This window comes from Rhinolophus sinicus, linkage group LG05 (genome assembly GCF_036562045.2).
Source record: "Rhinolophus sinicus isolate RSC01 linkage group LG05, ASM3656204v1, whole genome shotgun sequence".
In the NCBI taxonomy this organism is placed as follows: Eukaryota; Metazoa; Chordata; class Mammalia; order Chiroptera; family Rhinolophidae; genus Rhinolophus; species Rhinolophus sinicus.
Window position 1 is genome coordinate 6,646,817 of NC_133755.1, and position 27,720 is coordinate 6,674,536.

General features: G+C 48.0%; 2 protein-coding genes across 5 annotated transcripts in view; one reads left to right on the top strand and one right to left on the bottom strand.

The window, feature by feature from the left end:
* The window catches only part of GREB1 (growth regulating estrogen receptor binding 1), a 77,993-nt gene extending 55,593 nt beyond the window's left edge, over window positions 1–22,400 (top strand). For 2 of the 4 annotated variants that reach the window (XM_074331693.1, XM_074331694.1), the window contains exons 22-33: window positions 1,470–2,095; window positions 4,503–4,605; window positions 7,010–7,168; window positions 8,157–8,299; window positions 11,090–11,251; window positions 12,976–13,180; window positions 13,688–13,862; window positions 15,378–15,599; window positions 16,594–16,729; window positions 18,806–19,006; window positions 19,442–19,580; window positions 20,679–22,400. In XM_074331693.1, the coding sequence (XP_074187794.1) occupies window positions 1,470–2,095; window positions 4,503–4,605; window positions 7,010–7,168; window positions 8,157–8,299; window positions 11,090–11,251; window positions 12,976–13,180; window positions 13,688–13,862; window positions 15,378–15,599; window positions 16,594–16,729; window positions 18,806–19,006; window positions 19,442–19,580; window positions 20,679–20,842 (2,435 nt within the window). In that variant the 3' untranslated portion in view covers window positions 20,843–22,400. The remainder of the gene's footprint in view (window positions 1–1,469; window positions 2,096–4,502; window positions 4,606–7,009; window positions 7,169–8,156; window positions 8,300–11,089; window positions 11,252–12,975; window positions 13,181–13,687; window positions 13,863–15,377; window positions 15,600–16,593; window positions 16,730–18,805; window positions 19,007–19,441; window positions 19,581–20,678) is intronic. The other 2 variants (XM_074331695.1, XM_019750957.2) reach the window with 1 other exon arrangement.
* Window positions 22,401–24,254: 1,854 nt separating this feature from the next.
* On the bottom strand, window positions 24,255–27,379 carry NTSR2 (neurotensin receptor 2). Its single transcript, XM_074333904.1, is given in 9 exon segments — window positions 24,255–24,367; window positions 24,370–24,501; window positions 24,504–24,577; window positions 24,579–24,696; window positions 24,699–24,825; window positions 25,171–25,206; window positions 25,208–25,551; window positions 25,554–25,632; window positions 27,368–27,379. Coding segments are annotated over 9 exon segments (1,035 nt in total).
* Window positions 27,380–27,720: the final 341 nt, after the last annotated feature.

A 27,720-nucleotide genomic window follows, 5' to 3' on the forward strand; every position in this document is an offset into this window, starting at 1 on the left:
TTATCCAGAATCTACTTTATGTCTGAATCCTGGCATTGAAGACAGATAAGATATGGACCAGCTCCCAGGGAATTCATGGTTCCTCATAAACCATGTTATGTTGCAATAGGGATGCAGTGTTTTTTGGGCACATGTATTCACACGAGGAGGGTTATGGTTACGGATATAAAGAAGTAATGAATTTTATCTCAGGTGGGGGGTTTTGGGGGAGGGGTTGGTCACTGCAGGTCTCAGAGAGCAGCTGACATTTGACAGGGACTTGGAAGAGAGGGTATTGGGGGGAGGAGAGCATATGGGGGGGTGGAAACGTCACAGGCAAAGGAAGCTCAGGGCATGAAGGTGCAGGTGTCCTTGGGCTCAGTGAGTGGCCCTGCGGGGTATCAGGGTGCAGGTGGGGGCCTGGCTGGGGTCAGGGTGTGGCTGAGAGTTTGTGCAGTGGGGGGTGTCCTGCAGAGCACAGTAGGGGATTTGGCCTGCGGGCAGCTTTGGTTTCCTTTCTACCTTCCCCCTCCTCAAGCAGCCCATGGTAACAGTGAGCCAGGTGGGCAGGGTCTCCCTCACAGGTGAACGCAGGAGATAGAGCTGTGACCTTGACATCTGTGCTGACACAGACTGCAGTGTTGAGTAGGGCAGCCCTCTGGGGAGCTCGTGTCCAGAGGGGAGGCTGCCTGAGGTGTGGTCAGTGGAGTGCAGGCTGAACCACGTGTGCAGGGTGGCAGGAAGCCTTGCCAAGGGGAAGGGAAAAGGGGCATCGGGCCTGCCTGAGAAGCAGCCTCTCTTGTATCCTGGGAAACAACAGAGCTAAAGGAGAGGTACAGCGTCCTGTTGGCCCTGCTTTCTAGGGAGCCTCAGGTGTATATACCCCCATATAAAAGATGGGGGCTAGGGTGCTGCTCCTGTGTGTTCAGGTGACCCACACTCTCCTTGGCTCTCAACGTGGTCTGCGTGGGGAGGAGCAAAAGAAACTCCATACTCAAGTAGCTGCTGTGCGTGCTGCATTTCCTATCTTGAATTCTCCTAAAGCTAAGTGATGAGAGCATTAGAGGAAAGCTGACTGAGTCCTGTGAGTTTTGCTGCCACCACCGTGCTGGTGCAGATGTGAGACTTGAGCAGCAAGAGTGACAGAAAGGAAACAACCTGCCCATAAGCATGAGCGTAGGGTGAGCGCCGAAGGGGAGAGGTTCTGGAACAGATTAGGGCAGAAGAGGAGAGGGCTTTGAGGCAGTGTGCCGGGCCTTGGGGTGGGGGGCAAAGTCATACCATATAAGTGTCACCAGTTCTCTGTGCACAGCAGATCCTGGGTTTGTCATAGGACAGAAGAGTTTATATCTAACCAGAGGGGGAATTTTGTTGACAAAAATTCCCAGTAATTGTCAAGTAAAGGTAGTTTGTGCTGCAGAAACAGGCGTGCGTCACGTTTTAGGACGGGTCTTTTCTGGGGCACGACTAACTCATTCCTCTCTCCCCAGGCTCTGCGCTCTGTGGTGAGTTCTCTGCTCAGCCTGGGGGGCCCTCGCAGGGGGAACAGGCCAGAACCTCGCAGCCCTGCAGCCCTTCAGAGGAGGGCAGGGCCCCTGGTGACAAACAGAGGCTCCGAGCGAGCCAGGGTCCAGCGGTAGTCAACAGGCACAGCCCTGGGCTGGCCCCCCAGCCTGACTCTGGCCTCAGGACCAGCCAGAAGAGCGTCCAAGTGTCGGTCACCTCGTCGTCCTCCCAGCTCTCCTCCTCTGGCTCGTCTTCCTCATCCACGGTGCCCGCTGCTGGCACGCTCGTCCTGCAGGCTTCCCACTGCTCCATGACCAAAGCCTGCCAGCAACCACCCGTTGTCTTCCTGCCCAAGCTGGTGTATGACATGGTCACCTCCACTGACAGCAGCGGCCTGCCCAAGGCTGCCTCACTCCTGCCCTCCCACTCGGTCATGTGGGCCAGCTCCTTCCGGCCCCTGCTCAGCAAGACCATGACGTCCACAGAGCAGTCCCTGTACTACCGGCAGTGGACAGTGCCGCGGCCCAGCCACATGGATTATGGCAACCGTGCCGAGGGCCGAGTGGACAGCTTCCACCCGCGCAGGCTGCTGCTCAGCGGGCCCCCTCAGGTGGGTGTGTTGTGCCCTGGCCTGGACTCCGTGGGGGTTCTGGTGCTCAGGCCAGAGGGCAGGTTTAGCACGGACAGTGGCCCCTTATTCGTCTTGCCAGTCCCATGGCAGAATCTTCTCTGATGGCCCCCCACGTGGACGGAGGTTGGGACCTGCCTGCCACCCTTGGCTGGGTGATTTCTGTCCTCTCACCTCAGCCCCTTCGTTTGTGTGATATGAGGGGTGGAAGGGTTCTCTACGGTACCCCTCGATTCTTCAGACTGCGATTCTGCATTTCCCACGTTATTTCGTTTCGTCCTCACAGCCAGTCTGTGTGATTTACTGGCTCTAACACTAAAAGATTTTGGTGAAACATAACAGGGAGGCAGGACTGCTGTCAGCATCCCAACTCTACCCCAACTCATTGTGTTTCCCTGACAACGAAAGGCCATTTCACCTGTCAAGTGGCAAAAATCTGCTGAGTGTCTAGTGTGGGTTCGTGAGGAGGATTGTTGGTTGGTATGGTCTTAGGAGGGGCTTTGCCCAAACAGTGCAGAGGTGGAAGGCGGGCCCTGGAGCGGGCTGCCTGGGGTCGAATTATGACTCAAACATCACCTGATACCCTGGGTGGGTCCCGGCCTTCCCGTGCACCAGGGTCCTCATCTGAGAATGAGGAAAGCAATAGGACCCATGTCGTAGATGAGAGCATTAAACCAGAGAATAATGATAGGGCACCTAGAATATGACCTGACCGTGGAAAGCATGCAGTGTCACCACTGTCCCCATCATCAGTACGTCACTGTCACAATTCGAGATGTGCTACCTTTGCACTGAGCATGTTCATTTTCAGGAATCTATCCCCAGAAATGCAAACCTACAAAAATGTGTACAAGAATGCTCATTTTAGTACTGTTTGCGATAGTGAAAAACAAACTGGAAACAACTTAAATTCCATCGGTCAAGGTTAGTTGAATAAATTTGGGTACAACTGGATCATGCCATTGAACCTTAGAAAATTTGAGAGAGATCTCTATAGACTGGCACCAAAATTTCTCTAAGATATTGAAATTTTTAAAAAAGTTGCAGAATAATGTATACGTAGGGTAATATCAATTAGGAAAAACAACCAGTGTGTGTGTGTGTCTCTGTGTGTGGAAATGCCTTTAAAAAAATCCCTAACAGAATAGCCACTAAATTGTTATTTGGGAAGGGGAGTGGGATTTGTGAATATTCTACTTCGTTATTGATCTATATTTCTTGAACTTTTAAGTGAGCATATACTGCTTTTTGTAATTATTTTTAAAATATGAAAAAACAAAAATGTTTTGAAAAAGTGAATTCCAGTTTCTCCATACCCTCACATTACTAGGTGTTATCAATTTTTAAAAATTTTGCCTATTTGATAGGGGGAAAATAATATTTTATGGTAGTATTATCAGTAAGGTTGAATATACTTTTTTTTATTTATTGGTCATTAGTACTTCTTGTACAGTGATTTTTCTGGTTTCTTTCTCCTTTCGGCCATTTCACTTTTTCCTTTTGCTTTGTAGGAGGTCTTTAGAGGTTATGGGTTTTAATCCTTTGTCTGTTATATGCATTGCAAATATTTTGTCTGAAGCTTCTGCTGGTTGTTTCATATTTTTTTTTTTTAATTTTTTTTATTTTATTATTTTTTTTTTCATTTTTTTTTTTTTCATTTTTTTTTTCATATTTTTTTTAAGTTATTTCCATTCATCAATATTTTTTGAGTACTTACTGGGAACCAGGCATTGAGGTAAGAACTTGGAAGGTACATTTCTAGAGTAACGGGAGGGAAGGGTTCTAGGGTAACTGACAGGCACCCATTTAGCCAATTGTGACCAAAATAAACCTATAACCAATAGTATACTGTCCTGGTGCTGGGCTGACAGAGAGGGAAATCTCTGACGCTATGAGAAAGAGAAGGAAGAAGAGAAAAATCACTTTCTTTCTTTTCCTGGACTTAGGAGGAGAGAAAGGAGATGCCAACTTTTTATGTCTTGCACAATGAATTTTGTTATCTTACTGTAGACATGTTGAATAATATAAGAACAGCGGGTTGCAATTTATACAAGACTCTTAAGAAATTGTTTTATATTGGCAGTGTACTTTTTTTGAAGCAAACTGTCTTCAGCTTATGATAAAGTCTGATTTCTAACAGCTTAAAAAATGTGGACAGTTAAAACGAGACCATTTACTTTGACTTATAAGCAGGCAGGTGTCCTGCTTGTGGCTGCCCATCTGTCCGCCTGCCACGTTTCTTTAGACCACATTCCCTCTCCAGGCTCTGATTTTAATTAGGTGAGATGTCTAAAAGAGGTAGATGCTGTGGCATGCCAGGTGCCCCAGCCAGGGCCAGCACGTAGGCCGGGCATCCTGACATTTGGCCGCGATTTCAATGTCTTCACAGATCGGGAAGACAGGCGCCTACCTGCAGTTCCTCAGTATTTTGTCCAGAATGCTCATTCGGCTGACGGAAGTGGATGTTTACGATGAGGAAGAGATCAATATCAGTGAGTTCTCCACTGGTGACCCTGGGGCTTGGAACCAACTTCTCAAGTGACTTGTGTCTTTTACTTTCTAGATGGAATTCTCAGGCTGACAATCAGACTCACCCCAAGGGCCTTGTGGGGTGCTCTGATCTTTCCCTTGTGGTTGTTTTGCTCAATGTCAGGAGAGTGCCTGGGAGGCATTTGTGGGATAAAATCACCATACTAAAAATAACTACTCTTGACTGAGTACCCCCATGTGTCAAGTACTGTGCTAGGTAATCTACATAAATGACCGCATTGAATTTTCTGCACAGCACTCGAGGTAGATGTTGTTATTCCTGGTATGGGACAGATTGTATCCATTTCCTTGGTAAGTAACATGCTCAGGAGCCCAGCTGGGCAGTGGCAGAGCTGGCACTGACCTGGATTTGATTGCTGCCTCTAGAAAGCAGAGTTATCCATCAGGGGAGGTTCCCCGCTCAGGCAACTGGCATACAGGTCAATATCCTGGGGCAAAATGGCAATAGATGGTATGTGGGGAACAGCCTTTTCTCCTTGTTCCCGGAACAGAATTTACCCTGATTGAGGTAAGACTCCGAATAGCTATTTTATGCTAACTGTAGAGCACCGCCTCCATTTCCTCTTCATAGGGGCGTCCCAGTGGCGCGTAAGCTTGGTCTGGTAAATACACTTGTTGTTTGGGGAATTAAAATTTGTTAAGGAGTCCTGTCTGTATTGTAAAGAACGGGAACCAGTAGGCTGCCCGGCGTCTAAACAGCACTTTTGGGGGGTATACATTTAAGGTGTACAACTTGATACACATGTACACTATGAAATAAGCACCACAATCAAGCTACTTAACATATCCATCACCTCACGGTTTCCATGTTCACTGCAGCATTATTCTCAATTGCCGAGATATGCCAACAACCATGTGTTGTCCCTGGAGGTATAAATGCCCACCAGCAGATGAATGGGTAAAGACAATGCAGTATGTACATACAATTGAATATTAGGCAACCTTAATAAAGAGGGAAATCCTGCCATGTTCATACACAGCACTTCTTCAGATGCACTTGACTGTGCTTGAATTTTGGAGAAAATTTGGAACCAAGGAAGCCCACCCAGCCCTTGGTCTTTCCTTTGAAGGAGAGAGGCTCTTCCAGCTCTGAGTTTTCTTTGGTTTCCCCTAACAGTTTGGGATTATATTTCAGATGAAAATTAACTGTATTTCAGATGAAAACAGGCCCGTTGAGTTTCTGTCTCCTCACTTTCTGGCACACGCCAATGATAAAGACTGAATTTGAACCCAATTTTTTAAATTTCAAAGCCCGTTTTCTTAAATGCTCTCTTATTGCGGGTTTTCTCTTTGGTAAAAACTGGATAATTCCTGTTTTACAGGGTGTTGTGAAGATTAAATTATGTTACACATAGGAAACACTGAGCACCTAGAAATACACAATAAACATTCCTTTCCTTCTTCTTTCTTCTCCTTCTTATGAACATGTATTCTGCCCATGTATATAATATAGAAAGAAAGATAAATGCCTGTAGATAGATGTGTATATGTGTGTAATATACAGAGGGTGCCAAAAAAATGCATACACATTTTAAGAAAGGAAAAAACTGTATTAAAATTACGCTGATGGTAACCACTTTGAGCACCTCGTATAATTGCTGAAGTCAAACATGACTTGTATTCACCTTTTGTTATTGATATATTTCGAGTATCACAATTTTAATATAGTTTTTTCCTTTCTTAAAATGTGTATACATGTCTTTGGCACCCTCTGTATAATCAACGTGTTATATAATTGGGGTTGGATCAACTAGATTTTTTTTACGTTTTGACCAAAAAGCGTTTAGTGAGCAGCATAGACCACACCAATCATAATGTAAGGTGACAATGTGGCAAATGTAAAAATGTGCTTTGCGCCACGAGTGGTGTTGGCATCCGGAAGGAGAGAGCAGTGGGCTTGAGCACTTAGAAGAGGCTTTCCAGAGATGCAGTGATAGGAACTGGGCCATGTTGGCTGGGTAGCATTTACATAGAAGAGCAAGAAAGAGAATTCCATTAGGTTCCACTGGTGGTGGGAACCAGAGTGGTATATTTGGGGGATGGTGCTGGGGAGAAGCACAGAGCACATGGGGGAGGGGTAGGTATGCTGGGAGGATTGAAGTTAGTGTGAGGGTCAGAAGAACAAATCCATCTCATAGGAAACAGTATAAGGCTGTTCCTCTGGATAGAGGTTGATATGAATGCCTCTGTAGAACAATTCTGAAAATGGGCTACGTGCCAAGAGCCTTCAAGATCCAGTGGTGTTCCCCTAGTAACCCACAGACTCAGTAATACTTGTGCACGCTTAAAATAAATCATTGTCACTTGCTGTTTTGTCACATATCTGTGTTTCTCCCAATCTTGTAGACCTCAGAGAAGAATCAGAGTGGCATTACCTCCAGCTCAGTGACCCCTGGCCGGACCTGGAGCTCTTCAAGACGTTGCCTTTTGACTACATTATTCACGACCCCAAGTATGAGGATGCCAGCCTGATTTGTTCACACCATCAGGCTATAAAGAGTGAAGGTCAGACGTTTAAATGTCCTGTGTAATCTTCTTCCAAAGTGCATGGGACTAGCCTCCTACAGGAACAGCCAAGTTTTGTTAGTGATGGCCTTGATTACCTGGTGGTGGTGAATTAACCAGCGGTGCCCAGGAGAGAGCTCAGGTCACCACCGCACTGGAAGAGGACAAGGAAGGGCTCTTCATGAAACCCATGAAGGAAGGAGACTTGCTGCACAGCAGGTGCTGAGAATAACAAGGACAGTCGTGGTGTTTGTCATGGTCAGAATATTCTGAAGGTCCCGGTTAATAGGGGATAAAAGACATGGATCTTTATTTATGACCTGGGATTGGGGTAACAACAGGCATGTATTTCCCTCTCCTCCCTTGGCCTCGTTTTCTCCCTCCTCCTTCAGGGACCACTGACTTTCACAGTATTATGACCCTGCAGTGTTTCAGGGTCACCATCAGCAAACATAGACTGTCAGTGGCCAGTGTGATTATAAATGCTGACTAGGGAAGTCTGGTGAATGCAATGTGCGAGGAAAGTGCTTAGCAGTTTCCATTTCAAACGATAATTGTATCCTTATGGGTCTCAGAACAGATCACTTTCACTGCAGGGTCCTTCACAAAGGCTAGTCTCTAATGAAAGTGGTGCTAAAATCTTAATGCTGCCAAGTCACCTGAAAAAATGGGGACAATTCATCTGCATTACAGTATTTGCATATTACACCAGCAATGGATTTACACTGTCATGTAGCAAATCCTTGACTGTGTGTTGATAAAACTTACAGATGGGCCCGTGAGTCAGATGCCGCCGTGTGAACAGCCCATTACTTATCCCACTGAGACTATCGCTTCTGCCCCGCTGAGTCACCCGAGGGCCCAGGCAGCTAGAGGCGATCCCACAAACTCCTGTGACGGCCTTTCCGGTCGTTTCCGTTTGAGTAGACAGGGGAGAGGACATTTGTTCTGCCTCCCACTGCTCTGTAACGCTGGGGCTTTCCTGCAGACAGAGGGACCTCCCGGAAGCCAGAGGACCTGTACACGCGGCGTCAGACGGCGCGAATGCGGCTGTCCAAGTACGCGGCGTACAACACGTACCACCACTGTGAGCAGTGCCACCAGTACATGGGCTTCCACCCGCGCTACCAGGTAGGCGGCAGGGCGCCGGGCGCACGTCCCGCGTGCCAAGCCCTCTGGGCGCTCCCGGCAGCTCTCTGCCGCGTGTTTCACCTTGGCCAACGCTATTGTTTCCCTGTTCTATCTTTATGTTTTCCTTCCGGAGTGGGAGATGGAACGTTCTGGAAGCCCTTGCTTCCTGGTCTACTTGCATCCTCAGATCCCTTCAATAACCTGTGAGATGACCGCTGGCACTACAGAGCAGTGATGAGCCGGTTTCACATTTATGAGAGGCACGTTCACTGACTGCACATGTCTTGCTTTTCTTTAAGTCTTAGCGATTTGAAAAGTTCAGTGCAGCAGGCACATCCTGAGTGCTTATTGTGTACCAGACACAGACCCAGAGATGAATGAACTCTGTTCTCATACTCACGACTCATCAGTCTAGGGACTGAGCAAAACTTCAGAACAATGTAAAGCCGGCAAGAGCAGTAGGGTTGAAACATAGAAATTATGTAGATAAGGAGAAGAGTTTGCATTTACTGATCACCTACTATGTGCCAGGCAACGTGCTAGGCACTTTTTATATCTCAGTACTTCCCCACCTTTTTATGTGGTAGACAATGTCACTTGCCCTGGACAGTGGCTAAATGGATAAGGCTACTGGCCCAGGGCTCTGGCTGTCCCAGGCTCTGGCTGGTCACCCGGGGAAGGTTTGTATTCAAGCCACACCTGTAATCTGTTCAAGGAAACTGTCCTGTCTAGTTTCTTTTTTGATTCTCACTGAAACCCCATGAGGCAATAGTGTTATCCCCATTTTATAACTGAAGATACTGTCGGGCTGGAGCAGAGGAGAGGATTCTGAAGAATCAATAAGACTTTGCCAAGGGGCCAAGGCAAGTAGAAGGAGAGGCAACAGCATGTGCACCAGGGGAGAGCTGGGGTCTCTGGGGGACTTAGAAGTGGTTTTCGTCAGGAATTGCAGGAGCATAAAGTGCTAGTGGTGGGAGGTCCCAGGAGAGGAAGCTGGGAAGGTGGGCAGAGGCCAGACCACAAAAGACCTGTGTGCTGTGGGGCAAATGTGGACTTTTCAGCAGGAATTCGAAGGAGGGGCCTGATGTGGGCAAAGCTATGTTGGAATAGTCTCTTAATAGACCCAAGGAGGTTTCCAGAGGGCCTGTGAGGCTGGAAATGTAGAAACAAATAGAGGCTAGGATTTTATACCTAGCATTTCTTTTTCTTTCAGACCCAAGCAAGGGAAAGGTGCGAGTCAGTCAGACACCTGGTCGGGAAACAGGTGTGCAGGAGAGCACTTGTCCTCGGCTGCTTCCAGAAAGGCCTGAGGTGGCCAGAGCTGGCTGGTCCATCTGTCCCTTTTGCAGAGGGAGCAGAAGACAGTGGCTCTGATTTTCCCAAGTTGGCCAGGCCTTGAACTTGGCTACCAGTGAAGTATCACAGTCTTCTTTTAGCACTAATTTTTAAAAACCATGCAATTTTATTGTGGACAAAATTAGAAATACATATGAATGATTTTTTTAAAAGGATTAAAAATCATCAGAAATCTAATTTGCTTCAGATAAACTCTGCTGACATTTTTTCCAACCCTTGAAGATCATTTTTCTTTCAGGCAGAGAAAAATTTAAGTGAAAACATTTTCTTGATTTTGAAATTTAGAGAACTAAAGGGGACTTGGGGTTTCAGTCTCTGGTCGCTTCAGTAAATGTCGCCAGTGAATGAAGAGCAGGATGGAACATGAAAGAAGGAGGAGGTGGTCTTGTGCTCTGGCCGGACACGCCTGGTCTGCACTCAGGTCTGGGGGCCACGGCTGCAGGGGGCGGACATCTGGCCACAGGAGGAGAGCTGAGGGGTGTGCACTAGCTCCCTGCTAGCATTCCAGTGCCTCTGCTCATTCTGTCCTCTTTCCCCCAACTCTCAAGGCTCCCTGGACCCTTTTTATGAAGTTACCTCAGTTGTGTCTCTCTGTGCTGCCTCCCAGGTCAAAATCTATGTCTCCCTCATCTCAGCTCCCAAAGGGCTTTGCGGTTCTAGAGAAGGAGTCCAAAGCCGGCGTGTCCTGGCCTGCGTCCACCCTCTCCAGGCCTCAGTCATTCCATAGCCGGAAGGGCGAGGGGTCAGGGAAGGCCCCTCTCTGGGTACCTGAGCTGAGGCCTGAAGGAGCATCACATAATTTAAGTGGAGCCAGGCTGGCACAGATATGCCGTAGGGGGGCTCTTCAGACGAGGTGACTAGAGGTGAGGCTAGACTTGAGGACAGGAGTGAGCCCAAGGTTTCTGGATACCAGTGTCCACATCCATAAAGTGGGGATGGTGGCAGTGCCTTCTTCATACGCTTGTTAACTGTACCACAAAGGGGACAGAAAGGTGCTGGACATAGTAAGTGAGATAGAAGTGTATAAGTGTGTGCAATTCTTATTGTTTTAGTAATGTGCTGCTACACGTGTAGTTATGTAGGATAGAAAAACACATTTATTAGAATGAGAAATGTGATCTACAGCATGAATGCTTTAGTAGATAACCTACCTCTCCTGGGCAAATCCAGAGGGGTTGGCACCTGAAGTGGCGGCCGTGGGTGAAGTGTGATCAGAATCAGGGACCGGAGCAGGCTCTAGCTGGGTGGGTGTGTCCTCCAGTAGCAAGACCTGGCGTCCACACTTTGTACGGGTACCAACCGGTGGGTTTCTCGTGCCGTGGGGCAGAGGTGGCAGTGACCTGTGTGTAGGCACAGCCGTGATGGGCCTGGGTTCTTCTTGGAAGGAGCACCGGCCTCTGATGACGAGCTCTGTCCTCTCCCCTTGCACCTCAGCTCTATGAGTCCACCCTGCACGCCTTTGCCTTCTCTTACTCCATGCTAGGAGAGGAAATCCAGCTCCATTTCATCATCCCCAAGTCCAAGGAGCACCACTTTGTCTTCAGCCAACCTGGAGGCCAGCTGGAGAGCATGCGGCTGCCCCTCGTCACAGACAAGGTACTGGCTTTGAGTCCAGTGGGTCAAATCACAGTGGCTGCAACTGACCACTGAGCTGGAGAACCAGAGACTATAGTTGCCTGATGAGTCAAAGGCATGTGGGGTGGGAAGGAGAGACCAATATGGTGATGGAACTTGGAGGAAGCTGGGGGACAGGAGGGCTTTGGGGTCACTTAGAGTCAAGTTTGAGCCTTGCTCTACCCTTTACTAGCTATATTATTTGGACTTGCTACTTACTATCTCTGAGCCTGAGTTTCCTCATCTGTAAGCTTGGGCAATAATAAATCTTACAGGAGCTCATGGGGAGAATTATTAGAGTAACTGACTTGAGGAACCAGCACAGTGCCTGGAAGGTAACAAGTGCTAGGAGGACTTTCCTCGCTTCCAATGTCTTTTCTTTAATGCTCTGTGTTACGGGACATTTAAAGAGGCCATGGCAGTAGAGTAGTATGAGTTCTGAGGGCCCGTTACCCAACTTCAGCAATTAGTAACTCATGGCCGGTTTTGTTCCATCTGTTCTTGTCTTCTGCCTTCCTGTATTATTTGGAAGCGAATTTCAGACATCGTATCACTTCTCCCATAAACATTTCAATGTGTCTCTAAAGGATCATTTTTCTCTTTTGAGGAGATCATTAATAATCCATCCTCTCTGTGACCACCATCCCTACAGACACGGTCCTCACAGGGGCGTTTGGTTGGATGGTGCCAGCCTGACAGTCTCAGCAAACTCGCTGTCTGTTCTTCGACCAGCCCCAGTCACTGGGAACTTTGTGTAACTGCTACTTTTCCTTGTCCAGAGGGCCAGACATCCACAGAGTTGAACCTAGCCTTTCAGACCCAGCAGCCTCTTACCCAGCACTGAAACCATTTGTAAAGTACCAGAGAAGCCTTTGGGATTTGGTGTCTCCCACCCCATGGGCTGGGCTTGGGTGTTGCAGCGATTAAGGATCCCTGCCTTTTCCAGCCTGTTCCAATCGGAACAGGTTCTGAGCACCAGCTGTCTCACAGCTTTGTGGCTGGTGCTTTGAGGAATTCAGAGGGAGCAGAAGACTTAGCTCAGCCCGAGGAACGTATAGTTGAGGAAAGGGTGAAGAAAACATAGTTCTTTCCATAAAATTCCCAGCCTGAGTGCATAAATAGCTAGGCAATATGGGTAAGTGACTGGGGTATTTAAGTCATACAGGAGCAGTGTGTACTCAGAACAGGGGTAGATGCTAACACGAGAGGGTAATTGATATATGCCAGTTAGTTTGGGTTGCTTAAGCAACCATTCCCAAACAAACGTTTACGTAGCTTCTGATTCTGTGGGCTAGCAGTTTGGGCTCCATTCAGCTGGGTCGTTAGGGGCTTGGCTGCGTGCTCTCCTGTACCTGGTTAGCTACCGGGTCCTCTGGGGCTGGCTGGGCTAGGATGGCCTCAGTGGGGTGCCCATCTCTGCTCCGTGTGGGCTGTCCTCCTCCAACAGCTAGGCCGGGCTTGTTCCTGCGAGGGCTCTGAGAGAGGGCAGGATGTGTCAGTCCTCTTGCAGCCGGGCTCAGAACTGGCACACCACCATTTTTACGGCATTTTATCGGTAAAAGCAAATTGCAAGGCTAAGCCGGATTCAAGGAGTGTGGAAATCGACTCTGTCTTTTGATGGAAGATGCTGCAAAGTCACATTTCAAAGGGTGGGGAATAATTGAGGCTATGTTTACCCTTTCCCTCCTTATGCGTCTACTTTCCAGAGTCATGAATATATAAAAAGTCCGACGTTCACCCCAACAACTGGCCGTCACGAACACGGACTCTTTAACCTGTACCATGCGATGGACGGTGCCAGCCATTTGCATGTGCTGGTCGTCAAGGAGTACGAGATGGCTATTTATAAGAAATACTGGCCCAACCACATCATGCTGGTGTTGCCAAGCATCTTCAACAGCGCCGGAGTTGGTAGGGACCTGTAGCATGCCCACTCGGTTAAGTTTTTGGGAACGGAGACTTGAGAGAATGCTCTAGCGATGAAAGAGTTAAACATTTGTCATCAAGCTTTTGGACTTTTAAGGGACTTTTTTTTTAAATTAATTTTTTTATTATTAGTTTCAGGTGTACAAAACAATATACTAGTTAGACATTTATACCCCTCACAAAGTGATAACCTCCCCATCTCCCTTAAGGCACTTTTGATGTGTTTGAATATTCTTTTCGAGGTTTGGTGATTGATTTGACTCGTTCTCCGTTCATGTTAGAAAAGCAAAGGATAAGCAAACAAATGTGTGTGCAAACTGGAGAGTGTTTTCTCCCCTAGAATTTTCTGTCCCGCATCAACGGCCACAAGTGGGTGGCCGAGCCATATAGAGCAGGGCTACCCAGAGGTGGCGGTTTGGGGGCGGTGGGGCCTCGATGAGCAATTCTCATTCTCAGTGGGGCTTTTGTCCTGTGTGGGCGTGCCCGTTCCAGGTGCCGCACACTTCCTCATCAAGGAGCTGTCTTACCACAACCTGGAGCTGGAGCGGAGCCGGCAGGAGGAGCTGGGCATCAAGCCGCAGGACATCTGGCCTTTCATCGTCATCTCTGACGACTCCTGCGTGATGTGGAACGTGGTGGACATCGACTGTGGCGGGGAAAGGAGCAGGTGAGGTGCCTCCTGAGCCTACGAGTAAGAGAGGAGGGGTGTGCTCTCATCCACCCTGTGAAGACGGGGGAGGGGGCACCTCCTGTTGGAAAGCACGGCGAGTGGGAACAGAGCCCTGCATGTGGCACACTCACGCTCCTACCTTCACTTTGAGTTGAAAGTTTTTATTGACGTATAATACATACAGAAAATCACACAAAATATATCCAGTATAAAATACATACAAAAAGGAAAATATAATACATGTACAGAAATGTTCACAAACTGAACACACCCATGAAACCACCTCCCATAAGAAGAAAGGAGCCCCCACCAGCACCCCAGAAGCCCCCTCCTGTTGACTCCCAGTCCGTTCTCCCTCCCCCCAGCCTCGCTCCTAACACCCGGCTTTATTTTTATTTGCTGTGTGACAGTAGGGAGAGCACTAACTCTTTGTGGCTTATTGTTCCCTCATCTTTCAAAGGGGCACAAATACCTTTCAATGGGGCACTAGTGGTTTGTTGGGAGGATTCATCAGTCTTGAGCGGTGTGGCCATGGGCTGCCTGCAGGTGCAGGTGGGCGATGGAGCAGCGCCGTGTAGCAAAGGCTCAGTGGATACAGTTGTATGGAGCGTCATTCACACAATATTTCCTTGTGATTTTGCCATATTGATGTTTCCACTGAGGGCTGCTGAATGACTTCTCATTAGTGTGGGCTGGTTTTTTGAGAGACAACATTAGGTTGATGGCACATGGCTTATGAAAACAGCGATCTGCTTTGCTTTCAGTATTCTCGCTGTCACTTTTCCGAGGGCACAAGCTTGACTGAGGGCCCAGATGGGGATGAGAATGGAGAATTTTATTCCGCAGCAGCAGCTAATGCCCTGGAATGGCAGAGCCAGTGGGGTCCTTAGAGAGTTTAACTTAAGCCCCTCAGGTGGGGAAAAGAAAGCTGAGGTCCAGAAAAGTTGAGCGACTTGCCTGGGCCTCCTGGACAGAACTCTCATCCCCGACTCCTAGCCCTGGAGTCACTCTTCAGCTCTCCCTCTCTGTCCTCACAGACCTCAAGCGCGGTCCTGGGGGTGGGAGGTGTTTACATGTGCCCCCCTTCCTTCCCAACCTCTCATTTGGAATTCACAGCAGAAAGCCTCACTCTTTCCCACCTTTTACCTTCAGATCTGCAAACTGGAAACGTAAGGTGGTTTGGCATGATGCAGAGTGTGGGCTTTGGGGACAGAGCTCCTCAAATCCAAGCTCTGTGGAGTGACACAGGACAAGTTACCTGGGGCTTCTTTTTCCCCCTCTGTAAAATGGGGATGATGTGCCTATGTCAGAGGATTGCAGTGAGGACAAATGGTAATACATTTGAGGAGCATAGTCTGGTGCCTGGCTCTCTGTGGCGGTGGTGGTTGTGATGGGTTCCAGCTGTACCAGCCCTGCCCACCGAGGGGAGAGCAGCGTCCTGATTGGTCTAGTCCAGAGGGCCTTGCTCATTGTTGCATGTCAACCGAGAGATGTCAATCTCCCTCCTTCAAGCAGAGAATTTTCCTGGTCAGAAAGGAACGTCTCTTTGAAGTACATCATGCAGCACATCGAGGCATCCCCTAATATCACCCACTACGCCCTGATCGGCATGCGGAAGTGGTCCAGCAAGACCGGGACTGGTGAGGTGCGCGAGCCCTTCTCCCGCTGCCACGTGCATGACTTCATCGTCCTGAATGTGGACCTGACCCAGAACGTGCAGTACAACCAGAACCGGTGAGCTCCAGCCCCACTATGGCTGTCGGCACAGCCCACGGCCAGCGCCCCCGTGAGGGGCAGCTGTAGTCCTGGCGAGTAGCTGCTGCTCCTCTGCCCTGCGGGGCCAAGGGAACCAGAGGCTTCCTGCCCAGGCAGTTGGCCTGGCCCCTGCTTTCAGCCCTCACGTGTGTGTGTGTGTGTGTGTGTGTGTGTGTGTGTGTGTGTGTGTATTTGTATAATTTCCTGGAAGGGAGTTTTGCATAAGATCGTTCAACTTCCTTCATCAATTCACATGGTACTTTATTTAGCGACTTACATTATACTTTGTGTTTATGTGTTTCTCTTGCTTTTTTTGGCTCCCTCTCTGAACACATGGCTTTTTCGGAGCGTTAGCACTGAAGAAAACTGTAAAGTAATTTCCATATGTCACTCTCTATGCACTGAGCCACAGAAGTGTTCACTCAATCACTATCGCTCGTCAAGTGTCCCTGTGTGCCAGGCAGTGGGCAAACACCTGAGATGGCCCACGTAGGAGTGTGGATTGCAGAGCCAGACCGACCTACCTGCTAGGAATCTGCGTTCTGCCACTTACCAGCTTTGTGCTCTAGGCAGGTTGACTTACCGTCTCTCAGCCTTGTTTTCCTCAGCTGTCAAAAGTGGCTAATTTTTTACCCTGGCAGGTGTGTTGTTTTCTTTTTAACAGATAGATGAAAGGGTGTTTGTAAAGTCCCTGCGCCGTGCCTGGCATGGAGCGTATGGTCAACAGATGGCAGTCCGTCTGTAGTTGACGCCTGAGGTTTACCCTGCCATTCCTGCTGCCTGCACAGCACAGCTTCTCCTGTTCTCCTTGTTTGCTTTGCCCCTGTGCCTCCTACAGGAAGGTGTGTGGGGCAGCAGCGAGCCAACTCCCCCTCCTCAGCCCCCAGTACAGGGGCGCTCACTCGTGTGTGTGGTGCTGGTGGGGGCGTGAGCTGCGTCCCGTGCCACCTGCCCCTCCTCTGGTCCCGAGCAGGTTCCTGTGTGACGATGTGGATTTCAACCTGCGGGTGCAGAGTGCTGGCCTCCTGCTCTGCCGGTTCAACCGCTTCAGCGTGATGAAGAAGCAGATTGCTGTGGGCGGGCACCGGTCCTTCCACATCACGTCCAAGGTGGGTCGCCGCTGGGCTGCTGTGCGTGGTGTGAAAACCAAGGGTGGGAGCTGCTGGGGAGGCCACATGGCTGCCTTTGAGTCAGGGGTGTGGGCTTGACCTCTGGGTCATGGGAGGAAAGGTTTTCAGTTGAGTCTGCTCGGCACACATCCACCACCCACCTTCCTGGGCATCCTTGCCCGCCTGTGCTCTGCCTGATGGTTCCCGCACACGTCTCCATCACTGCGCTCAGTGCTCACCTGTCTGGCTTTGCTGCTGGACAGAGCTCTCAGGGGGTAGGCGTGGTGCATGCTCTTCCCTGGGCCCCTGGCACAGCGCGTGGCCAAGTACTGTCTGAATGGCACTAGCTTGATAGCTGTGCTGTCTGTCCACGAGCCAGCCTCTGGGTGGGGAGAGACATACTCCGCTTGTGCCGGTGCTGGCTGGGCAGGTCTGGGCAATTTCAGATGGGAAGTCACAGCAAACCCTGAGCTCCGAGTCTTCCAGGAGGTGATGCAGAGCTGGTATGTCCCTGCCTGAAGGTCGCTCCCATCCATGGGCTAGAGCCCCATTGCCTGCCTTTCACCTCCACCTGCCTCAAATCGTTCCCTGATCACATCAGCCCGTTCTAATCCCAGCTGCTGCTTCCAGCCTCTGTCCTTCCTGGTCGCCGCTAACTCCTTTGGTGGTTACCCTCCCTGAGCTGGGCCAGGTCTGAATTCAGATGCTAGTTCCACCCCCATCTGCCTTTTCCCGTCTGCAGGGAGTGAAGCTTTCTCTGGGAATGAAAGTCCATTCTCATTGCTCTTGCAAGGTAGCAAGACACTTAAGTGAAAGGTCTGTACTTCCAGAAGAACTTGGAATCATTTAATTAAGTCCACCCCCATCTCTCCCCCACTCCATTGAGATTTCTGGTTGAAATTGTGTGAGCTTTACAGCTTAATTCGGGGAGAATTCCGATCTTTACCATAGTAAGCTTTCCTACCAAAGAGCCTGATGTGCTTGTTTTTTTCCTGATGTGCTTTTAAAACTAAGTTTTTCTTTTTAGTTCCCTCAGTAACATTTTTTAACTCTTAGGTACTTTATCTTTATTCCCATTTGAGCATAATCTTATTTTTTCCTTTAGGTTTCATTGCATATTGATTATAGGAAAGCTAGTAATGTTTGATAATCTTTCATCTGAATAAAATGACTCAATTGTTTTCGTTTATTTAGTCATTAAATGTTCACTGCACACCCAGTCCCTTCACTCAGGAGTGCCTATCCTGGCAGCTGAGGCGGATGTTAGATAAAAACAGAGTGAAGATAAGCACCCCATGGGCGATACGTGTGCCTTAGGCAGTAGGGGTGGGGGTCTGTGTGTGTCCCTGAGGAGGTGACAGGAAAGCAGAGACTTGGAGGATGAGAAGAGCGATGTACCCAGGCCCAGGGAGAAGTGAGTGGCAGTGCCCAGGGGGCAGGAGTGGGGAGGTGGGGGTCGTGGCAGAGATGAGCTGGAGACGTAGGCAGGAACTTAACGGCCATGGGGACAGCCTAGACTTCCCTCTAGGAATGATGAGAATCGTGGAAGGGTGTCCAGCAGAGGATTTCATTAATTTTCTTTGTTAGTTTTCTTATGTCTCCCTGGCTACAGCAGGGAAAATATGGCGGCGGCCGAGGCAGAGACCATGGGCTCCATGGCGGGCAGGCAAGAGGAAGGGCAGTGGGAGTGGACGGGCGGTAGATAGGCTCTGGGGGTGGGGTGGGCGTTGACCATGCCGAGAGGTTTACATCCCTGGATTTGGGGAAGCGTTCCCAAGGTTCATCGGTTCTCTTGTTTCTTTCTAGGCCAGGCAGCCAGTTTTCTGTGTGGAATGATCAATGTCTACAATTCTTACTGATCACATTGGTCAGTTTTCACATATCCCACTTTGATAAAACCTAATGTTTCTTCTTAACAGAGAATTCTACTGTTGAATGTGTGTTCTCAACCCACGGCACTACCCTGACAGCGTTCCGTGACGGGGCCACCCACGCTGCGGCCCCGTGCAGCCTTGGGAAGGACTTCTCTGCTCAGGGTGGCTGGGGGGGGGCTGACACTCATACTTCCCCATGCAGGTGTCTGACAACCCCATGACCATCGTGCCAGCCCAGTACATCTGCGCCCCGGACAGCAAGCACACGTTCCTCGCGGCCCCTGCACAGCTCCTGCTAGAGAAGTTTCTCCAGCACCACAGCCATCACTTCTTCCCGCTCTCCCTGAAGAATCACGGCCACCCTGTTCTGTTGGTCGACTGCTACCTTAACCTGGGATCCCAGGTAACTTTCAGAGGGGGCGCTGTCGAGTCCATAAATCTGAGCAATTCCTCCAACAGATGCTCTAGAATTCAGGACTTGGAATTATAACTCCACTACGTCGTCTCAGGTATTTACCTGACTTTACAGTTGATGACATAAAGGCTGCAGAGAATTTAAATCATTTGCCCCAATGTCGTAAGTTAGGAATCAGACGCAATTCTGATGCCAAAACATTTCTGACTCTCAAATGAATTCACGAATGGATAAATCTGGGTAAATCTCTTGGCATTGATTTTTAGGACATAGATTTGCAAATCACGCGAAATGATTGTTTCTGGCCCCCAAAACTTTGAGCTGGACCAAGCAGTTAGTGTTCGTTGGCTGGAAAGCCCTTGCATGATGTTGCTGAGTATTTCATGGAAAACGATGTTTTCTCTTGGCGTCCTTCTTTTTCAGATTTCTGTGTGTTACGTGAGCTCCAGACCCCACTCTTTAAACATCAGCTGCTCTGACTTCACGTTTAGTGGACTCCTGCTCTACCTCTGTGACTCTTTCGTGGGAGCTAGCTTTTTGAAAAAGTTTCATTTTCTGAAAGGTAACTTCCCGTCCTCTTAACCCTGCACCTTGCCTTGAATGTTGTCACCTGGCACCTCTGAGAATGTGACTTCTGGTCCTAGTTCTCATTTGCCAGTCAGTAAACTGAGGCTCAGAGAGGGAACGTGACGGCCCCAACCATCCAGGAAAGTACGAGACAGCTGGGATGGGATCTCAGGGTGGCTCTTGAGCCCCGTACCTGTCTGGGTAGAGACAGAACACATCCCTTTTCTTTTAGGCAAATAGCAGATATTTGCAACATTTACACATGTGTTCCTTTTCAGTCCAAATTCTTAACATCAGCCCCCAGGTCTCCTCGGGTGTTTCTTCCTCCTGGTAGGTGAGATCTTCCTCCCCATCTTGGAGTATTGCGTGCTGCTTTTATTCTCATCCTTTTTCTCCTTCTGTGGCTGTTACCATGCTAGTGTGGTTTAGAATGACAAACATTCGTTCTCTATGATGTAAAAAATTATGCAAAGCCAGCTGGGATCCCTAACCGACCTACACTTTTCCTTGGTTGGTCTTCACTCTGACCCTTGGGAAACATTTTGTCTCAGGGGAGGATAGGACATGTAGGTAGATAGGTAGGTAGGAAGGTAGTTAGACCAACAGGATGGATGAATAAACAAACATGAATGATGTCTTGGTTATGCTAGGAGCCGAGAGGAGGGAGGGCAGATGGCTGGGCAGATGGGGAGAAGTGGGAGCTGCATTGGGCCTGGATGGGTGGGCAGCTCAGGTGGGAGAAGGTGAGGTTAGGCTGTGAGGTGGAGTTGGGCAGGCATTCACACTGGAGCTGAGAAAGCTTGGTTTGCAATGGGACCGACCAGTCTCTCCTCCTCTCTGTTGACTTCTTTGTAAGTCAGCATTTCTTCTGTCTCCATGTTGTTTCACCTGCCAGACCTGCCAATCACAGCTGCAGTGTCTGTCTTGCTAAGAGTTTGAAGCATTCCAAAGGAAACAAGAGGTCCCTTGGATATATGGTCCTTACCTTCCAAGCAGCTTCATGTTTCATTATTGCAAGTAGAATCCAGGCAGCAGGCTTCATTTGGATAAAGTCACCTGTTTCCTTCACCCACCTCCGCCATTGTCTGTGCAGGTGCGACCTTGTGTGTGATCTGTCAGGACCGGAACTCCCTCCGCCAGACGGTTGTCCGCCTGGAACTGGAAGATGAGTGGCAGTTCCGATTGCGCGATGAATTCCAGACGGCCAATGCCAAGGAAGACCGGCCACTCTTTTTCCTGACTGGGCGGCACATCTGAGGGAGATAGCAGCAGGGTTTGGGGAAGAGTGGAGCCTTCAGAACCTCATGCTGTTGAGGCTAAAGGAAAAATTAGAACCATGGGCTGTTTGAACCATGAGGCCCCAGAGACTGTCTGTTGTGCAACCCCCTCGTGTGTACCAGGGCACTAAGGCTCAGAGATGGATTGAGACTAACCGAGAGTGATGAGGATGAATGGCTGGTGGGCAGGAACTTGAACCCAGGCCTCCCGAGCTGTGGGCCATCTCATATTGCTCTGGGCTATCTCAAACTCCATTTGATAAAGAACAAAGTTTTGCCTACTGTCATGTCATCCATATGCTTCCATGGACAAACTTGACTTTTCTCTTAGTTCTAAAGGATCATTCTTGGATTATCTTGTAGAGGTACCAGTATTTCAGAAAATGGGTATGATTTGAGCTATGTCAGATTCCCTGTTACCGACTACAAAGCAATATTCCAAAAGAAGGTTTTAACTGGAAAGGCTGGAGACAAGAAAAAACTAAGTGGGTCATTGAATAGGAATTAACGGAATTGCCTACAAGTTTGCTTTTTAAAAAGCTAGGCCAAAGGTGTCAACTTTAATAAAGTAAAACAAATTGTTTTAGTTCAGAGCAAATACAATTCTATTAAAATAGTATAGGGTAAATACCCTACCTCTTAGAAAGGGCAAACATGAAAAGAAACTTTCTTTAAAGCTAAAAGGGTTTCAGGAAGGAAATTCAGAATACAGAGGTTGACCTTGAGAAACAGAATTTGCCTTACAAAGGAAAGAGAATCAAACGACTTACTTGAAACAAACAATAAAAACAACCCAAGTGATATATAATGTAGTTGGTAAGAACTAGACTTCTGACTGTAATTTATTGAAGCTCAGTTTTCAGTTCCTTAAATACTTTGTCTTGTCCTATGAATGCTTGGTCCCTGACCAGAGGAAGGGGACAGACAAGAGAAGACAGCAGGGATGTTTCCCGATGCTCAACACTTTTACTTGCCAGAATGTGTTTTTTAAAACCAGCATTTTAGAGCGCCACCTACAGGCCAGGCACTGGAACCGCTGCTTTCACAGATGGTCTTCATGCTTCCAACAGCTGGTGTGGGTGGTGGAATTCTCTCTCATTTGAAAGATGAGAAGGTTGAGAGGCTGAGAGTGCACCTCACCAAGATGACAGAGCCGGAAAGGAGAAGAAGCACAAGTCCAGCTACTGGATTCTGGACTCCAGAGTCTCTCCTCCCTCCACACCTACTGCTTTTGGAGTGGCCTACAACCAAAGGAAAAGTTTAACGATACTCAAAAATGAGTCATCAGAATGCATTCTTATCCCTCTCCCAAATGAGTCATCAGAATGCATTCTTGTACATCCATCTTAGACACTTGTGAGCACGCTCATGGAAAATAATCCAAGAAGACATTATTTTAAAAGATGAAGCCAAAGAATTAATGTCAGTCTTTTCTCCCCTAAAGTCCATGAGTATAAAAGATTTAGATCAATGTTTATAATATGATCACTTTGTATATGTCATTATTCCTATTTTGGAATAAAAACTTACCTTCTTTAGTTATATTTGTCTTTTGTAAATAGGAGGCTTGTGTGCTGTTCTCCCCACTTTATTAGTTAACTTAAACTTAAAAAAACGAACAAACTAATATTCTTATTTGCTCCAGCCTTACAAATAAAACTTATAATGCATCTGTTGTTCTTTGGCGGGTATTAATTGCATCATTTTGAGAGGAAGTCGTATGGCCAGTGATCTCCAGGGGCTTCCTGCTTCAAATCTGATGGCGTGACAGAAAAGACAGTTTGGGGAAGGAAATAAGAATACGTAAATCTATATAAGTAGGGGTATGTTAACATATGGAGGAATTTCTGAAAAGGAAAAAGACTGAATTAGAAATGGAGGAAACCACAGCTGAAAATGTGCAAAGAAGCCTGCCACTCTGGAAGATGGTTTTATAGGTATTCTGAGCTTTGTCGTGGCCAAAGAAGCCGAAGGGGCCCTGGGGCTCTTGTTAGGATGATCAACAGGGGAAGTAGTTTGGAGCAGCGAGGCTGTTTGATTTCTCCCAGCTCTTGCTGCCACACTCACTGTATTCCACCGACGTCAGTAGGCAAAGAGTAGCGAGACTTAAGAGTGGATGCTGGTTGCCTCTAGACTGGAGAATGTCAATCAGAGTGGGGAGGAGACAGCTGTTTTCCATTACAAGGCTTGCATTATTGTTTGATATTTTTTGACTTGTGAGGAACAAGTGTATATACCTTGTTTTTCAAATGTAATTTTTAAAACTCAAAATATGTGTGTCATAGGGTTTTTCTCGTCGGTTCCTTCCCTTTGCAAACATTTTAGAAAACTGAACATTTTAATAGCATGTTAAAATCAGTACAAAATATCTGAATTGGGTGCTGTACCTTTTTAAGGAGTTGTTATTCATGCTTTTTTCATCTTAATGCATGCTCATAAATCAGCAACATCAGGAGAAAAATTAAACACTCTTCATGACAATCATTTTAGTTTATGATAAAAGCAAACAGGTTTTTATCAACAGCATACTTATTACTAAATTGTAACTTTAAAACCAGTCAAGACAGAAATTGAAGGTAAAATATGTGTATAAGTTAGTAATTAATCTTTGGAGTTTTAAAATATTTCTGGAAAAACTATACAGCTTTTGTACTTTCCTGCCTAGCTGGTTCTGAGTAATTCTCTTTATAGGCACCATGGTAAGCAATTTGGAAGCAACTGGAATGTTTTCTTTTTTGGGTTTAAGTATGCGTTTTTCCATATTTTTTTAAGGCTGCCATTGATATGTATATTTCTCTGAAATCCTTCATTAATATTGAATGTTTCTGCACAAAATCCCATTCAAAAACCACGAGTAATAGTTTTGGTCAAAAAACACTGATTAATATAGACAATGAATCAACTCATTGATATGACACTAAAAAGAAAGGTGGGCCAAAATGATCTCAATTTGAATCTGGTTATTTTGTTGTGTTAACGTAGGCTCTATGTCTCAAGTTAAATATTTTCTAATGTACTATCTATTGAATAATGCTATTACACTGAAAGAATTCACTACATATATGGTCAGAAGCTTGCCCCTAGCACATTTCATAGTTTGCATTGCATTGGTCACTCTGCACCACATAAAGCAAACTATGCAAGTAGCAAAATCACAACACATACCTTGCTTGACACTCCCCCCACCCCAAGCCTAACTCCAAAATAGGGGCAGCCTAGATGCCACTACCCCAGTCTGTGAGAAGTGGTGGGACTTGGCTAGTAGGCATTTTGAGCATGTGGTCGCTGGTTCATTGCCAAGGCCACACCTGGTACAGCCTGGAGCTGTACAGTTAGGCCGGAGGCAGGAGCCACAGTGCACTGACTATCCCACTAGATAATTGTGCTACAGCTCAGAACCCTTGTGGAGAATGCTGGGAGGTAGATGTGTGGCCCACGTTGCTCTGCGGCCCTGATGTGCTTGGGCCAGTACTGGGGCCGGCAGTATGCAGACGGGACTGCTGAGGTCTGAGGTCGTGATTAACTCATCTGGTGTAATGGTCGGTGGAGCAGCTCCCACCATTGTCAGGGGGTCCCTGCGGTCTGCAGTCCCTGTGTGACCAGTTCCATTAGTATGGCTACTGCTCTGCTGCTGGTGGGTTTTGGGGATTTTGTTTGTTTTTGGTAAAGAATTTGACAACCTGTAAAAATGTCTAATCTAGGAAGTGGATTTTTAAAAGCTGGGGCTCTTACCTAGTTGGTTTTGAGTAATTCTCTTTATAGGGACCATGAACAGCAACTTCTGAAGCAAATGGAATGTTTTCTTACTGGGTTTAAATTTACGTTTTTCCATATTTTGTTAAGGCTGCAGTTGGTAAATGTATTTCTTCTGAAATCCCTCATTAATGTTGAATGTCCGGGTCTCTCTTCTATATCTGCACAAAATCCCATTACACTGGTGGTTCTGTCTAGATAGTTATAGGGCTAAAGATGACTCGTTTTGATAAAATAAAAAAAGCCTGGGGCACGTCATGAACTACATATTTTTTACAGGCTCCCCAGGTAATTCTTATACCTAGTAACGTTTAGTAGACCACTCCTGCAAGAGTGGGAAGAGCATAGACTTGCAGAGTTAATTTTGTATTCAAATACGGACTTCTCTTAATCCTTCCCCTTGGCCGAGTGTCTCCCCAAGTCCTCTGTAAAATGGGGCAATGAGACCCACCTTCCTAGTGATCCCGAGTATTAGAGGTGAAAACTTAGGCGGTTTGTGTCCCCTCCCCCTTCCCTGGATGAAAACCAGGAGCCCCGTGGGGCAGGTCACAGCACGGGGCACACATGTGCAGCAGGCTCCCGCTCCCCCTCCCACCATCTCCAGCTCCTGCTTCTGCCCCATGGTGATGGCCATGGGCAGGGAGAGGCCAAGGCCAAGCGAGGCAGCCCAGGCAAGCGACAGGAGGCGGCGGGTCATGTGCAGTGTCAACAGGGGGCGAGCACGCAGGGCCAGGCAGTGCTCAGCGTTCAGGCTGAATATGCTGAACACCGTGGCACAGGCGCACAGCTCCTGCACGAAGTAGGAGGCGCCCAGGTCATCGGAGACTAGGGAGTGGAACCACACGAAGTTGTAGAGCTCCATGGACACGCCCAGCAGCCGCAGCAGCAGGGCCGAGAGTGCCAAGCTGAGCACGGCGTCGCACAGGCGCCCGGAGACCCTGCCTGCGCCTTCAGCACCACGGGCGCGGACAGCGCATCGCCCGCCACGCAGAGTGAGATGAGCGAGGAATGGTTGGCCTAGAGGCGCATGTCGCCATCCAGCCGGGATCCAGGCTCAGCCACGGGGCTGGGACGCAGCCTCGGGGGCTGCAGGATGCTGATTTTCACCCCCTTTCTGCAGCCTGCTCTCCTTCCCTCATGCTGCAGGGAAACTGGGCGAGCTGCCTGGGTTAGGAAGCTCCCCCTCCTCTCTGGGAACCTCTAGAATAGGAAGACAAGCCCCCCAATGGGGGCCCTGAGCAAACGTGAGACCGCGAGTGTAAGACTGTTAGCTGCATTCACACTTCTCAGTTCATTTCCACCCAGAGAAGCACATGCTGGCTGTAAAGTGTTCCTTTGGGACCTACCTGATAGACATGAGTGGGGCCGATCGCCACCGCTTTCTAGCTGTGTGACCTTGGGCACGTTTTTTAACCTCTCGCAACCTATCTCTGCATTTAAAAACTATTTACATTGTGGAGTCTTGTGAAGAGTAAATGAGCGAATCAGTGTGAAAGCTCGGGGCCCACAGCATAGCACGTCCCCTGGGCTGGGCTGCTGTCTGTGTGCAGTCCCAGACAGCCGGTCAGGAGCTTGCCAGCTCGTTAACATTTTGCAGCTCTTGTTCTTCTCCGCAAGGGCTGTTTCAGTGCTGTACTAATATCCTCAAGGAAGTCCTTGGTCACTGGCAGTTGCACCCTCGTGGTATCATGCGTCCCCAGTCCTTTAAGGATGTCATTCTCATGGAGCAGTGGGAGGAAGTGTCCCATCTGCTTTCTACTGGGACCTTAACTGACCTAGTGTATGTGTGAGATAAAGGACTGTTAGCTAAAATACACACAGAACTCTGAAAGCTCAACAATAAGAAAACCAACAACCCAAATTAAACAGTGGGCCAAAAACCTTAACAGACATCTCACCAAAGAAGATATACAGATGGCAAATAAGCCTATGAAAAGATGCTTCACATCATGTCATCAGGAAAATGCAAATATGAACAACGAGATATCAGTACCAATTAGAATGGCCAAAATCTAGGACACGGACACCACCAAATGCTGGCTAGGACATGCAGCCACAGGAGCTCTATTTCATGGCTGGTGGGAATGGAAAATGGTGTAGCCACTGTGGAACGTGGTTTGGCAGTTTCTTAACAAACTGAATATACTCTTGATCATATATGATCCAGCAACCATGCTTTGTGGTATTTTACCCAAAGGAGATGAAAACTTATGTATTCATAATCTTAGCTATTCAGAATCGCCAAGACTTGGAAGCAACGAAGATGCCCTTCAGTGGGTGATGGATAAACCATCTGGGGCCCATCCAGACAATGGAATAGTATTCAGTGCTAAAAAGAAATCAGCTGTCCAGCTATGAAAAGACATGGAGGGAGGGACAGATGACAAAGTGAGCACAGAGGATGTTTAGGGCAGTGAAACTAGTCTGTATGATACTCTAAGGGTGGATACGTGTCATTACATGTTTGTCCAAACCATAGAATATACAGCACCAGGAATGAACCTTAATGTAAACTATGGGCTTTGGGTCATAATGTGTCATGTAAATTTATTAGTTGTGACAAATGGACCACTCTGGTGGGGGCTGTTGGTAGTGGGGAAGGTGGTCCATGGATGAACAGGGATTATATGGGAACTCTGTCCAGCTCAGTTTTGCTGTGAACCTAAACTGTCCCCCACCCCTCCACACACAAAAGTCTATTAATCAAAAAAGGAACCTTTTTTGAGTTTTCCCCATGCTGTGTCCTCCCTACTGTGTGAGGCATATTGGAGCTAAGGATGGGTAAGGCTTGGACTCTGTCCTGAGGGCCCCTAAGGTGGTTGGAGTGATGAGGCGTGAACTTGCAGGTAACTCACCTCCCTGGCACACTCTAAGTGTCAGGTAAGGGGGGTGGACAGTGAGGACTCTCTGAGCTCCACCTTCCGTGGCCCGGTGAGCCTCTCGGAGCCTGTTTCATCTTCTGGAACATGGTAATGCCTCACCTTGAGAATTAGGATATGTGTAAGGAAAACTCTTGGCACATGGAAGGAACTCAGAAATGTCAGTCCCAACCTTGTCCTTTCCCTCAAAGGTCAAAGGATAGAAAAGTCATTACGGGGTGGAGAG